This window comes from Lolium rigidum, chromosome 6 (genome assembly GCF_022539505.1).
Source record: "Lolium rigidum isolate FL_2022 chromosome 6, APGP_CSIRO_Lrig_0.1, whole genome shotgun sequence".
Taxonomy (NCBI): domain Eukaryota; kingdom Viridiplantae; phylum Streptophyta; class Magnoliopsida; order Poales; family Poaceae; genus Lolium; species Lolium rigidum.
Window position 1 is genome coordinate 31,975,268 of NC_061513.1, and position 15,383 is coordinate 31,990,650.

The following is a 15,383-nucleotide window of genomic DNA, read 5'->3' on the forward strand; positions in this document are numbered from 1 at the left end:
AAACTTGCCCAATGGAAGCATACCGTGTATTTTTTTTCCATTTCCGTGATCTTTTTTCGTTTTTTCTTTCGTCGTATATTTGTTTGCAGATCCATGAATTTGAATGGAAGCGAACAGGTCTAATAAGTTGCAAATGGTGATTTTCTGGTATAAATCCAAGTTAGACCGTGTTAAATCGGTTGATTCAGTCTGAATTGGATATTTGGCACACGAGCCCACGATGGCGTGACTGGCTTGGTAATTTTGTGCGGAAAAAAACACGAGTCATTATTTTTGTAATTGGTTACCGAGTGAGCTGAGTGATGAGAAATCATTCTCTGTTTTTCACTATTAGTGGTTGGGGCGCCCCATGGGGCGCCTCCTCACCGGTCAGTTGCATGCCAATCAGGCGCCTGATGGCTAAACATACATAGCTGGAATGGTAGTAAGTTAGGCGTTCATTGACTTAGCATTCAACAGGTAATGAATTAGAGCTTAACCACAATTATCTTGAACAGGTGTTCGTGTAGCTACAAACGAAAGATCACTGTATAAAGTAAAATACACCAGGAAAAAGTAGCCATATGTTGACAATGGTTAAATAGAGATTTGCTAGAATATCATGCTGAGCATTCTGATCCAGAGCAACAAAAATACATATATGTCTAATGAACTCCAATGCAGCATCGCCTTTATGTGTCAGGATCAACCTCTCCATTTGCATATTCAACTGATTCGAACTTGGCTTTTGGCTTGAAGTGGAGAAATGTATCATTCACAATCATAAGAAGCTTTTCTGCAAAGTGCTGAAAAAAATCATTTCAATCTTGGAATGATGATGCTATATGTGCACGTGGAATGAAACCTACTACCACAGATGCTTGAGCGAGTTCCATGGTTTAGCTAGGAAGACCGATATAAACAAATGGTACTTCTATGCCAATGTGTTCAATTTAAAAATTCTAGATGTACTTTCCAATTTAATTTAAATATGTGTATAATTTAATGTTCAGATTCACTACAGGTTAAGAGAAACATAGGTGAAAAAATCTGATAACTGGTAAATCAAAGTAAATGAGAGGACAGATGTGCACAAAATTTCATGTTCAAATTCACAGAGAATGCATATATTTATTTTTGTTTCAATAATAAACAAGAAACTACCCATTTATCAACCTAACAAAATACGAAAAAAAGAAAGCAAATGCACTCAAAGTAGAAATAATTCACTCGGATTTACTCGATGTAAGCAAATCTGTACACACACACAAGAAAGAGAGATTAGAATATAAATGATATACTCGGATTTACTCGGATTTCCTTTTTGGAGGGTAGGACTGATGAATTTCTGTTGGCTGTTGTCATAGTCCACAGCTCCGGGTCAGCAAAAAGAAATGATATAAATGATGTGAACGTTGAGAAAATTCATCAGTCCTACCCTCCAAAAAGGACATCGCAATAGCTAATGAAGTTAAGGATAATTCTTCAGCAACAGATCAGCAAGAGTGCAATACCACCACAGCAGATCACAACATTCTACCACCGCTCCTTGAACTCATAACTCCTAAGCTCGAGGACACACAAATGCTTCTACAAAAGCTTCAGACCACCGGTAACATCACAAACCCTGCCAGGCGGCATTTCTCAAAAGAAATAGTAGAATAAGCAAACAAATCTAGCTAACCACAAGTACTAAATTCCCCCCAAAAAATACAAGTGCTGAAGACTGAAAAAGCATGATACCCTATGAAGTGAGGAGACAGAGCAAAGCTATTGTAGTAAATTTATTAGAATTTATGTGCACAGAAGATACCTCTTGTAAGTGAACATGAGATTTGTGTGTTCCATTCAACTACTTTGCATCTATGTCCTAGTTATTGGCCAACACAAAGATCAGCATGCGTAATGTATTTCTCTTCAAGAGAAATGTTACTGTAACACCATTCTTGTTGAAATAACTAAGCATATCATCGTGATCATCCATAGATCCTTGGAAAAACAATGACAAGAGTTAGTGGCATACATACATTTAGAAAATCAATGTAGGCATAATTTCTCATTAGTATATAATATCCATTGATGATCAATCTTTCATGAGTAGTATACAGTTTCTAGAGTGTCAGACAGGTTGGCAATGAACGTTAAAGCTTCAATCTCTCATTGCTAATGTATAATATCCATTTCTGATCAATCTTTTACCCTACAATGGATTCGTGGGTGACCCTAGAGATTTTTGGAGGCCATTTCTTAATGGTTTCGTGAACTTCAGGTCACCTGGAAACGAACAAAAGGACAGATTTTGACCAGTATAAAAGTTTCAGGGTGAAAGGTTCAGGCAAAGATGCACAAATTTACTCTACTGTGGGTAGCGAATAGAGCAAGCAGTCCACTATTTAACCAAACTATTTCTTGAATCAAGGAGGCATGTAAAGGCCAATATAAAGGGAGGCGGGTCAGGTTACCTTACCTAGGTGGAGATAGATAGGAGGTGCTGGCGGCCCATTCCTCTCCTCTTCCGCGCGCCAGCGGCGGTATCAACCAAGGCCTAGACATGGGAGACCTTGGGGAAGAGGAGCACGACGACCACCCCTTATCTCGCCTCCCATCTGCCGAGCAGGGTCGCCGGCTCAAGGGATAAGGAGCACGATGGCCTGAGATCAAGAGGGGGTGGGCTTCGGGGCGGAGATGACCTCAGGGCTGCCAGCGGCAGCTCGGCATCCTGTTGAGCAGAGCGCCGCCGCTTCTCCCGCTCACGTGCGGCGCTCCATGTACTATTCGTGCACCTTTTCCGCTCCGCCCCCGCCTCGCTCTCGCGCTGCCTCCGCTGGCGGAGGAAAACATGTACGGCGCTAATCTGAAGGGGGGAAAATCAGCAAGGGTGAGGCACCAGAACCATTTACAAGAGGCGCCGACCAAAGAAGGTTTAAGGAAAAAAAAACATACCTCACACTCACAAACCACGGGCGAATGAAGAAGGGACCAGCGATCCAGCTCGGCACGACGAACAGCTGCCTGCGAGAAGACGCAAAATCAGGACACAGAGAATAGGAGAACAAATCCGCAAAAGAAAAAAACAGCACACATCAACCAACTACTTCCATGGCGAACGAAATAGCGGTGGGAAGGAGACCATTCGGCGTCGCGGTCCTAGTATCCCAGCAGCTGAGCTCGATGAAGGTGAAACGAGATCGAGGACAAGCTGGTCATGAACAGAAAGGGGGCCCCAGAGAGAAAGGCATAAAAGCCTCCGTACACGCAAAGAGCAACACTGCTCTACCCAATGACATCCTTTTCATGCCAAAACGACAATGACAAATGGGCCCAAGACATCATTGGGACCACCGGCTGAGAGTGACAGGTCAGATTGCTGGGCTAATAACACGGAAACAATAAACCGCTAAGGACATACGGTCCTATCATTGGGCCCATCGGAAACAGAGGGAAATAACATAGGCGTGCACCCACAGAGAGGATGACAAGCTAGGCCCAGCGAGCAGAGGTCCTACATGCAGACACAACCAAAACGAGAACCAGTGCGGTGGCACAACAAGCGGAGCCAGATGACGATGACCAGACCTGCTTTTGTGGTGGCAGCGCGTGCTGGGCCCACAAACAGACATACTAAGAACCTGACAGGATAGGAGAATGACTGGCGGGCCAAGACTTAGATCGGCCCCATAACCAGTGCACAGAAGGTAGCACCTGCGTTGTGTTGATGCACCCAACTTTCTGCCACACCGCAGACTGCAAAAAATGTGATCCTTCGAACCCACACAAAACGCAGCATAGTTGAACCATGACAAGGCGGGCCACAAGTACCTAGGGCCCATGGTCAGCCTATAAATGGTAGGACAATTGCGTTGTTACTCAGCTCCAGCCAATGATACTAAGCGAGACGAGAAAGCGATGAGTGAAAGGTTCAGAGCCATCAAAACCACGCGAAGTGTCTATCGTGGAGGGTTGTGGCATAGGGCAAGTATACATGCACTTGTTCTCAATTCCATATTTTCTCTTGCATGTTCTGTCTTTTCTGGAAATCGAACTACTAATCCTCACCCTCTGTCGTAGAAATCATGTCTTACTAGTGTTCCTGATGTGTCGCATTCTTATGTGTTTCCATACATCGTATATCTGTATCCTATCCTCTCTTTCATCTGTTATGACTAGCACCTATTTGATGCAACAAGCTAGTCGACCAACACCTTATAGTAGAGGGGACGCTAGAGCTATGTGTTAAAGATGAAGTGGCAGTATGGTACATATGGGAAGAGAAGGTTGTTCATGCAACTATGCAAGTGAAGGTTGGCACAATATATGTAGAGATATCATTACGTGCATAACTAGAGGTTGGTGGTACAGTCGTTTCTACTTTATAGCTATTCTACACGTGTATTGCACGTTTTCACAACAGACATTGTATCATATAATTAGCGACCAACAAAATAATAATGATGCAAGCTTTTGGTCAAAGAAAAAAATGGCTACCCAAAACCATCCTCGCTGGTGCATTTTTTCTTGGAAATTAGCACTAAAATGTGGCCTATACAATACAAAAGGAAGAAAGGATTTTAGTGTGCTGATAAAGTATAAGATATTTTCTTTGTGGTGGTAATTATATGGCTTACTAGCATTACTTGATAAAGACATGTAAAATACAATCAGTAATTAATAGAAGAAAAAAACCTTGCATTTATATCGTTGCAAATTTTCATTTCAAACTTACTGTTCAGAAATTTTAGTTAACACGTACATCTTAGGGGAAAACAGACGTGAATTTCTTTTAGTTATCCTCACCTCGTCATTACATGTTCAAGCATACGCCCTGGGAAAGCAAACATGAGACAAAATGAAAGGAATTTCTATGGTATAGATAAACCATAGGTATATAGAATACATTTATAACTTAACAACCAAGTTCAAGACTGATAGTTGTTTGACAACAATTATCAGTTTTTGAGAGTTATACTCGGATATATTCGAATCTACTTTTAAACTAGGCTAGAACGTCCTTTGGTGTCCATAGCGCGACTGGCTCGGTTGGGTCATCATCTAGAACACCATCCAACTAGAATTAAGCACGGTTCAGATCGGATGACAGAATGATCCTGCCTCTCTCTCTAGAAAAAAATAGTCATTCAGCCACATTGGTTCGATGATGCTTATATCCAAACACGATAATTCCTCAATAATTATCCAAACACAATAAATCGATATTGATCGCAATTTGCCAAATCTGAAACAACGTACATGTCAAATAAAATTCAAAACAACACCAAAGCAGAAAACTTCAGTTCAAGCTAGCCCAGTAATTTGTAGTCAAGCTGCTAAGAAGTGGGCTGCAGCTACTAAAAGGACAGGCTATATGTACACTAATGAATGACTAGTCGAAACAAAGAAAGCTCCAACACCCTTCTCTCTAAAATATCAAGAAGCTAATTGTCACCCAGATTCATTTTGCGAGATGGTTCTACCGGTGTTTCTGATGCCTCGCACTCCAATGTGCTCTCATATCTTTTATGTTCTTCTCTAAGCATCTCTTTGATTTGGTTATGCTACTAACACCTAGATGCAATGAGCTAGTTCCGACCAGCAAGTTATAATAGAGAAGACGGTACAGCTATTGTGAAGGTTGCCACTATATGTAGAGATTGTGCCTATTCTAGTCTGTACTTATTGTTGGTCTGCGTTCTCGCAACAAACTGCATATCATTGAAGTAGCAACCAACCAGATGTCGAAAGAGTAATGCGCGGAAAAAGGAAAAAAACTGACAGCCCTAGAGTCATGCATGCTCGTTTGTGATTTTTTTTTTTCAGAATTTGGCTCCGAAGTGTGACATATAGGAGACGGTAGAACTATTGTGATCTGGTTATGTTACTAACACCTATTCTAGTATGTACTTATAGTTGGTCTGCGTTTTCACAACAAACTGCATATCATTTAGGCAGCGACAGTTAATGCATAGTGGTTGCTGGCCCTTGTTAGGATGTGAGGGAGATCATAACATAAAACCTTGAATCTCCAGAAGGAGCACCTCAAGGTTCTTGGTAACGTTCTGCAGATGCTCTATACTAGGCAAATCAATAAGTTGCATGGCTTTCGCGTATGGGGAAAGTGCGGCCTGTGCAATTAAGGATGTTCATTTGGTTCACCGCTTACTACATACATGCCTACCCTTTCTAATCTTCCGACGATGCTGAAACCTACGCGATAACTGTGGGCTATGGCAGTATTGGGCGAACAAATCATTACCAGCCGACGGCTAGGCTACTAACTGTCGACAACCAGATTTCCGAACAGGAGCAAAACAAAAGGTGTGGATGTTGCCTAACTGAGCAAGTCATGTCCATGAACCAGGCAAGCTCATCTGCCTTGCAAAGCTGCAATCTTCTTGTGCTAACGGAGGCCCTACTTGCTAGATACAGCTACTGGTTTAGAACTAGGAGCGGTAAAAGGAAAGCAAGGTCATGACCGGTGAATTACTAGCTGCCCGTACAGCAACCTCGGCAATAGCATCTCCGCGTCTGACAACACTCGTTGTAGGAATTAATTAGTAAACATTGCGGGTCTGCAGTCCTAGAACTCGGAAATCTGAAGAGGGGACTGGCATTTACCGTCCTAGGTCTCACAGGACCGCCGACCAGCGCTCCCCCTCATGGCCGCCGGCCGCGGGCAGGCGGCAGCTCGAACGCGGCACGTAAGGCGGTAAGCTGGCGCATGATGCGGGAGGCGGGGTGGGTGGGTGAAAGGGCGACGCCGGAGGTGCTCGAGGGAGGCGGCGGCGCTGGCATCCCGGGGAGCGGGAGGACGCGTCCGCTGCGCGACGCGTGTCGTTGGGCCTCTCTGTGCTGTGGACTGTGGTCCGGTAAGGGCATCTCCAACCGGGCGACCCAAACGGACGCGCTCGGCCGTCCGTTTTGGGCCGTTTGCGTGCCCGAGCGGACACGCGGACAGCGCCCCGCGTCCGCGCGTCCGTTTGGGTCGCGCGGTGCGCCCAAGGCGGCAGATTTGGGTCGCGGCGCCTTATGGTATGTTTTTCTTGTAAATTCACTAGAAAAACGCAAAAAAATATTATATAAAATATACTCCCTCCGTTCCTTTCTATAGTGCCTATAGATTTTTGGCACTGAAATTAGCGCAAGAGTATTTTTTACACAAGACCCCCTTGCTGAACAATTTGAGATCATACTAAAATTAGGGAAATCGATAACTTCCTAACTTACCGTAACAAATCCCACAAATCTGTCTGGTTGACTCTCCATATATGTGCAGCCAGGTTTAATTAAGGAAAAAAAATCATTGCTTCCTAAATTTAAGCAATCATTGGGGCGATGCATTAGGAATCTCAATTAATTTTTTCCTATTTTGTATGGAGTTTTTTCATGCATGTCGTGTGGGGAGTTGACCGGTGGAGGGGGTAATTGAAAAAAAGCCAAGCTACAGCCTTATATTGTGAAACAAATACCAAAAATCTATAGGCACTATAGAAAGGAACGGAGGGAGTATAAAATAGTACAAATGCTCAAAATGTATTACACATTACATAGTCCATGTAATCAAGGATAAAGTATTATTCAAATAAAATGAAAAAACGATACAAATGCTCTAGGCTTCAGGATTTCCTTCATCATTGTTGTTTGCAGCATTGTTGCCTACGTGCTGCCACATGTGCTCGACCAAATCAGCCTGAAGCTGGTTGTGTACAGCTAGATTTCGAATTTCATGGTGCGCATGAAGAATGTCCTGGAATGATGCCGGAGCACCTTGCTGAGGAGTAACCAACTCTCCTTGGCCTTCCCAGTCATTATCAAAGAGTGAATCATCCCGCTCTACCTCAACAATCATGTTATGCATGATTACACAAGCGGTCATCACCTCGCATGATTACACAAGCGGTCATCACCTCCCACAGAGTTTGCACATCCCAGGCTCTGGCAGGGTGTCTGACGATAGCCCAACGAGCTTGGAGGATGCCAAACGCCCGCTCGACATCTTTCCGGGCTGCCTCCTGCTCTTTGGCAAACCTTGCCTCCTGCTCTGAGTTGGGGTTTCGGATTGTCTTCACGAGTGTAGCCCAAGGTGGATAGATACCATCGGCAAGGTAGTACCCCTTCGTGTAGTGGTGGCCATTGATCTCAAAATCCACATCGGGGGACCGACCGTACGCTAGCCTATCAAACACCGGAGAGCGCCGCAGCGACTGTTGATGTCATTGTGCGAGCCAGCCATTCCGAAGAATGAGTGCCAAATCCATGTGTCATGGGAAGCAACGGCTTCAAGAATGACTCGTGCACCCCTCGAGAATGGCCGCTGTATACCCCTGCCAACCAAAGGGGCAGTTCTTCCACTCCCGGTGCATGCAGTCTATGCTCGCCAAGCATCCCAGGAAAACCCACGGAAGCGTTGATCGACAACGGACGAGCTGTGTCCTGCGCATTAGGTTGCCGGAGAGTGCTGTTCTCCGAACGAACCGATCACGGCTCCGCAGAACCCGTACATCGATTCCAAGCCGGTTGACTCACTCATGCGCGTGTACTCATCTACGAAATCACCGGCAACGCCATATGCGAGCATCCTAATCGCTGCCGTGCATTTACGGTACGAAGAGAGGCCTACCTTGCCAATTGCATCCACTTTCGAACGAAGTAGTCGTCGTAGATCTTCACGGCATCCATTATCCGGCGGAACGAGCGGCTCGGTCATCCGAAAACGACGGCGAAACATGGACGGCACGAACAATGGTTGGGTTTGAAGTAGTCGTTGTAGAGCCGGTCGTGGCCGCGTTCTCTTTTGCGGTCCAAGGCGGCCGCGCGCCCGGCAAGGACCCCGATGCACGGGGATTTGTGAGACGACGTGCTCGTAGATGAGCGAGCGCAGCATCCGTGAAAAATTCGTCGTCGGACTCCTCTTCGACGACGTGTCGATGAAGTTCTTGAAGTAGTACTCGTCGTCGCTGTCCACCATGATCCGAAAAGGGACACATTTTAGTTCGAGCATTTGACCGAACACCTCGCGAGCGGAGGCGATCCAAATGCTTCGCAGCGACCTGCGAAGCGGCCGTCTCGGACGACGTCCGGTCCGGATACACGGTGCGGAGAGCTCACCTCCGGCGGAAACGGCGCAGGCTGCGAGACGGCGGGAGGTGTCGCGACGGTGAGAGGACAACGGCCGCCGGAGGCGCGTCCTCCGACTCTGCTACGACGCGGCGAAAGCAGCGCGGGACCTCGACCTATGCTTCCGCCCCGCTTGCCGGCGTCCTCGACGACGATGGCCGGCGGCGACGCGCTCCCAAATTGCCGGTCCGTGGGTGGCGGCGGAGCGGTGGGGAGATGTGGGCGACGGGCTTGTGTTTTGGGAGGCGAGACGGGCGGGCCGGGGGCGGACAAGGGAGGACGCGAGCGACCAGCCTTTCGCGTCCGCGGCCACGCAAACTCGTCCAAGATTTGGGCCGGGTTTGGGTCGTCCCGGACGCCGCGGCCATCCGTTTTAGGGATGGGTCCGCGCGCTGGGCCGCGGTTTTGTCCGTTTCGACCCATCCGGACGCGCGGGCGCGGGATGGGTCGCCCGGTTGGAGATGCCCTAAGGCTCCGGATCTTGGCCCATCCACGGTTCAACAGATCCATGAACTTGTCCAATAAACGCACAGTCTTCGGTGACATCTTGTTAACGATATGGTGACCAGGACGTGGCAATGCGCGGACGCGGGAGTTCGGGGTGTGCGCCAGTTATAGCCTCTTTTACTTCTTTTTTTGGGTCAAGTTGTATAGAGTGTTGTGTTCGTCCTCGAACTTGTATATAAACTCTTTTTTTCTATCATCAATACATAAAAACGCAAGACTTTTGCGTTCTCGCGAAAAAATGAGCTTGCCCAATGAAAGCAAACCGTAGTATATATTTTTCCATTTCCGTGGTCTTTTTTTAGTTTTTTCTTCATCATATATTTGTTTTAGAGTTCCGCAGATCCACAAACTTGACTAGGGAAAACAAATAGGTCTAATAAGTTACAAATGGTACAGTTGGCCGCCACGAGCCCACTATGGCATAGCTGGCTTGGTAATTTTGTGAGGAAAAAAACAGGGACAGGCTCGAGTCACTATTTCTGTTTCTCAGAATTACTTGCTAGATTGAGACTCATGAGAAATCCTTCTATATTCTATTTTTCTTCTCGTCTCTTCATTTTTTCTAGAAATCGAGTCCCCTTCCACTCATATTAATTATCTCTAATATAGATATATCTACGCATATTTCTGTTCTAGATACATCAATTCTAGCAACAAGAAATATGAATTAGAGGATCTACACATTCCTGTTCTTCGTTGTAGAGTCCTAGTCTCACTAGTGTTCCTGATGTGTCGCATTCTTATGTGTTTCCGTACATCCTATATCCTTCCATCGCCCACTCTTTCATCTGTTATGTTACTAACACCTATTGGATGCAACAAGTTAGGCGACCGACACCTTATAGTAGAGGGGACGCTAGAGCTATTGTGTTAAAGATGAAGTGGTAGTATGGCACATGTGGGAAGAGAATGTTGTTCATGCAACTATGCAAGTGAAGGTTGGCACAATATATGTAGAGCTAGCATTACGTCCATAACTAGAGGTTGGTAGTATAGCCGTTTCTACTTTATAGTTGTTCTACATGTTTCTACTTTTGTTGGCCCAAAATCAGTTGCATTCCACGCCGTTAGATCAACATCCGACGCACGAAAGCAGCCGCAAAGGAAGTTTTGCATTTTGGTCCTCTATTTCTTTTTGCAAACTCAACCCGCGGTCCTATACCTCTTGAGTTAACCCAAAAGGTACATCTCTTTGGGCAAAATCTTCCCGATATTTATAGCAGAAATGCCACCGTAAGGGGCAGATATGTGACAAAATGAGTATTGCAACAAAATCCATCACTCGTGTACAAAATAATATACTACTACAACAAATCATCACAGAAAAATTTAAAAAAATCAATGCTACAAAAAGGTGGTTAAGCAACATTTTTAATGCAAGTTGATTTACAACAAAAATTGCCTGAAATCTTAACAAATATTGGAATCGATTACAATAAAAACTGGAGCCTAGTACAAAAATAAATTCATATATTTGCAAACAATGCAAAGTGGTCAAGCAAAAAAAAATTCTTCATATTGATTTACAATAGAAATAACTAACTATTTTTATAAAAGTCACAAACGATTACAACAAAATATGTTCGCAAACAATGCAAAAGTGGTAAGCAACATTAATTTTCTACAGATTGAATTACAATAAAAAACTAACGTTTTTTTACAAAAGTCACAAGCGATTACAATAAAAATCCTTATGTTCGCAAACAATGCAAAAGTGGTCAAAGCAATGATTAATTCGCTACAAATTGAATTACAACAAAAATCATCGTCTATTTACAAAATTCACAAATTATTACAATAATAATTCCATACGTCGGTATGATGAACCAACCAAGGTCAGTCGCAGATGCAATTTCTGACAGTTGTCTCTCTCCCTCGTGAACAGTAGTGAGAGAGGCGACTCCAGTTTCCTCCCGTTTCTCGCTGGCGAGCCGCGGGTTCTCTCCCCCTCGGTCAGCCGCTCCGGCGGCGGGAGGGTGGGGGAACCCCGGATCTCTGCTCTGGCTTGTAAATAGGGTAGGATTAGGTAGGTCTTTGGCCGGCATAGCTGTGGAGGTGGTGGTGATGTAGGGGCGAGGTGTGGTGCCGCCGATCCTTCCCCTCTCCGACAGCGTCCTGGGTGGCGTCGTGGGGGATCTGGCGGCTTTTGGTGCTCGGAGGTCTTCGGGTCTTCTGAGCCTCCGTTCCCTGCATCTGGCCGGCGAGGCGCCGGCGCCGACTAGATGCGATGGGGATTCCGTCCTCCGGTTTCGTCCTCGTTCCGCCGTTGCCTCCTCCAGCGGCGGCGGGAAGCTTGTGAGGTGGTGTGTAGGAGGATTAGCGGCGCCAGCAAGCAGGCTTCGCCGTCTTCGTTGGCGGTGGAGGAGTCTAGGCGGTGGTGCAGTTGGTGGGAGAGGGTGCTGGTCGTGGTCGTTCACCGTCTCAGGTCCCGTCACGGCGTGGCGGGCGGATCTTGCGGCCGTTCTTCAAGCGTGGAGGTGCTCTCGGGTTGCGGCTTCGAGGTGGTTCGGCTCCTTCTGCTCCGACGACGGCGGTGCGGCTGATGCTTTGCGTTGCGTCGTGTACTCTTTTTCGTATGTATTTGGCTATTCCTGTACCGGTGTTTGTACTCTGCTTCTGATGAATACATGCGAAATTTCAAAAAAGAAACAAGGTCTGCCGAGTTGAGGGAGTTACAACTCGTAGCCATGCATGCGGGCATAGCATGCATTTAGCTAGCTAACGGTAAGGCAACTAGTACTTGCAAGAAGCGCTAATGCATTCACCTAGCTAGGAGCAAGCCAGCTAGTGCTAGAAATTAAAAGGAGCAAGCCAGCTAGTATTAGCAAAGAAGCTCCGCATCTTGTGACTATGCGCGGGAATACGTGTACGCAAAAACTCAGCCAGCAGTCGAGCACATACATGCAACATGCCGGAATAAAAAAAAAAGTCAGTTAAGCGCATGCGTGAGTCAAAGCCTGCACATGACGGCGCCATGCGAGCACGATCGATCTTTTGCTCCAGATCGGTCGGCCGGATGCGAGCATTTTTCAAGTTGAAAATAGTACAAATTGGTTGATTCAGTCTGAATTGGACAGTTGGCTGTCACGAGCCCACTATGGCATAGCCGGCTTGGTAATTTTGTGAGGAAAAAAACAGGGATAGGTTCGTAGTATTTCTGTTTCTCAGAATTAGTTGTTAGATTGAGGCTGATGAGAAATCCTTCTATATTCTATTTTTCTTCTTTTCTCTTCATTTTTCTAGAAATCGAGTCCCCTTCCATTCATATTAATTATCTCTAATATGGATATATCTACGCATATTTTTGTTCTAGATATATCAATTCTAGCAATAAGAAATATGAATTAGAGGGTTTACACATTCCTGTTCTTCGTTGTAGAGTCCTAGTCTCACTAGTGTTCCTGATGTGTCGCATTCTCTTATGTGTTTCCGTACATCCTATATCCTTCCATCGCCCACTCTTTCATCTGTTATGTTACTAACACCTATTGGATGCAACAAGTTAGGCGACCGACACCTTATAGTAGAGGGGACGCTAGAGCTATTGTGTTAAAGATGAAGTGGTAGTATGGCACATGTGGGAAGAGAATGGTGTTCATGCAACTATGCAAGTGAAGATTGGCACAATATATGTAGAGCTATCATTACGTCTATAACTCCATAACTAGAGGTTGGTGGTATAGTCGTTTCTACTTTATAGTTGTTCTACACGTCTAATGCACGTTTTCGCAACAGACATCATATCATACAAGTAGCAACTAAAAATAATAATTCAAAGAATGGTGCAAGGTCATTCTCGTTAGTGCATTTTCTCTTGGAAATTGGCACTAAAATGTGGTGTGTACATTACAGAAGAATGAAGGACCTTTTAGTTTTGATAAAATATAATATATTTTCATTGTGGTGCTAATTATATGGCTTGCTAGCATTACTTGATAAAGACATGTAAAATACAATAAAAATTACAAGAGTAAAAAAACCTTGCATATATATCAGTGCAAAATTTCATTTCAGCCTTATTGTTCAGAAAATTTAGGTAACACGTACACCCTCTGGCCGTTTTTTATCGACGTGGGTTTAGTGTTGGGTATGCATGTAGATAGTGTTGTGGCCGCATAGGTATTATATCTTAGGGACAATCCAAAAGAGACATGATATTTTTAGTTATCCTCACCTTGTCATTCAAATGATCTTCACCTCGTTGTCCTTATCTTCCACACCACTATCTTTCTCCTTCTAGCCATATTTCGTTCTTTACCTCACCTAACTATCTTCCACTCACTACAAGGAATACCGTTAAAGGTGGATAGTTTACCTCATGGCGCACCAAAATTGGGTGCGCCACTGCTATTACATGTGACGCACAAAATACGGGTGGACCACTAAATGCCCATGGGGCCGTAGCGCACCGTTAGCTTTGTCCGCCACTTGTAAGTGGGGGCTGGCCGGGGTGCACCCCTAGTGCCACAACATATTGGAGTTTGTCACGGGTAACATGATACTCATGGTGCACCAGTGCTAGGTGTGATAGATTTAGACCACAGATACTAGTGGCGCACCAAAATATAGGGTGCCACTAGTATTAAGTTACCCTCGGTGCACCGAAGTGCGGTGTGCCACTAGTATAAGAAAATGTTTTAATAAAAAAGGGGTAGCCGAACTAAGTTCCTCGCAAAAAAAAACTAGGTTGATCAAGGTCCAGTTGGCCATTGTTGGCAGCTGAAAGGGCTCAGCAGCCCACCCGGAGCCTCCCTATCTTGGAAAAATCGACAAAAATAACCCAAAAGCAAAACAAAATTGAAGAATAAATTTATGGCCACTATTTCACCGCTCCCAACCCATTTTTGTCGTGCATGTCTCCAGGGTGCTGCAGCTAGCCCTGTCACACCGTGAAGCAGGGCGTCGTAGTCGCACCAGCATGAACTAATGGGTCCCATGGGCTGAAGTGTGGCACCCTAGCGAGTGGTGTTGCACTGTGATGTGCCGCCCCTACACTGCAGTCCATCGTTCCAAGTGGCACAAGCATCTGCAGGATGCCACGTTGCAGGGCAGGGTAGGAACAATGGCGCCGAGGCAGCCTAGACTGTTAAAATGAGCCCCTTCCCAATTACTAGTTTTAGACTTTTAGAGAGGAACTGCACATATTATGTAGGGATCCGTAGCATAGAAAACAAAAAATTCTACCGCAAGAACGAATAACAATTCAAGATCTAATCTAGTAGATGGTAGCAACGAGGCGAAGATCAACATACCCTCGAAGATCGCTAAGCGTTAACGAGATAAATATCGTGGATGATTTAGTTGATCACTTTCCGCTTTCAAAACCGCGTAGAAGATCTTGACAGTGCTGCAATCAGGTAGCACCTCTGCACTCGGTCGCATGTACGATGTTGATGAAGAGACGTCCTTCTCCCCGTTCCAGCGGGCAGCAAAAGTAATAGATCCTCTTTGGAATCCCGCCAGCACGACTGCGTGATGACGGTGGTGGTGGAGATCTCCGGCATGGCTTCACCGTAAGCAATGCGGGAGAGAGGTGGAGGAGGGAGTAGCTAGGGTTTGGGAGAGGGGGGCACTTGGGGCGCCATCCTTGGGTGCCCTAGGTGGTGCGGCTGCTTGTGGTAGCTGGCCCCCTCCCATCTCCTCCTCTTTATATAGGTGGAAAACCCTAGGGTTCAATAAAATTCCTCATAGGAGTCCAATTGCAAAACCTACCATATATGGAATCCTAGTCAAGGTGGGATTGTGCGGTGACCCAGCATACCACTGCATGTTGTAGTATACAAGTC

The 15,383-nt window shown here is 45.6% G+C and overlaps 2 protein-coding genes across 3 annotated transcripts in view; both read right to left on the reverse strand.

Annotated features, from left to right (window-relative positions):
• LOC124661018 (polycomb group protein EMF2B-like) overlaps window positions 1-6,623 on the reverse strand; it is a 35,682-nt gene extending 29,059 nt beyond the window's left edge. Inside the window, exon 1 of the mRNA XM_047198877.1 lies at window positions 6,592-6,623. The gene's annotated coding sequence lies outside the window, so the exon portion shown is untranslated. The remainder of the gene's footprint in view (window positions 1-6,591) is intronic.
• On the reverse strand, window positions 468-3,167 carry LOC124661020. 2 transcript variants are annotated; one of them, XM_047198883.1, is made up of 3 exons: window positions 3,072-3,167; window positions 2,923-2,991; window positions 468-2,833 (listed from the first exon to the last, which is right to left on the reverse strand). In XM_047198883.1, exons 1-3 carry the CDS (start codon window positions 3,078-3,080, stop codon window positions 2,570-2,572), a joined length of 342 nt encoding a protein of 113 aa, XP_047054839.1. In that variant the 5' UTR covers window positions 3,081-3,167; the 3' UTR covers window positions 468-2,569. The 2 variants fall into 2 exon arrangements, with proteins under 2 accessions (XP_047054839.1, XP_047054840.1); XM_047198884.1 differs by having other exon boundaries at window positions 3,075-3,157.
• Window positions 6,624-15,383: the final 8,760 nt, after the last annotated feature.

Bases quoted from the DNA above. Each gene is read 5' to 3' on its own strand.
- LOC124661020 (XM_047198883.1), bottom strand. The intron at 2,834-2,922 runs GTATGTTTTTTT...TCCCCCCTTCAG, and splicing joins CCGTGGTTTGTGAGTGTGAG to ATTAGCGCCGTACATGTTTT.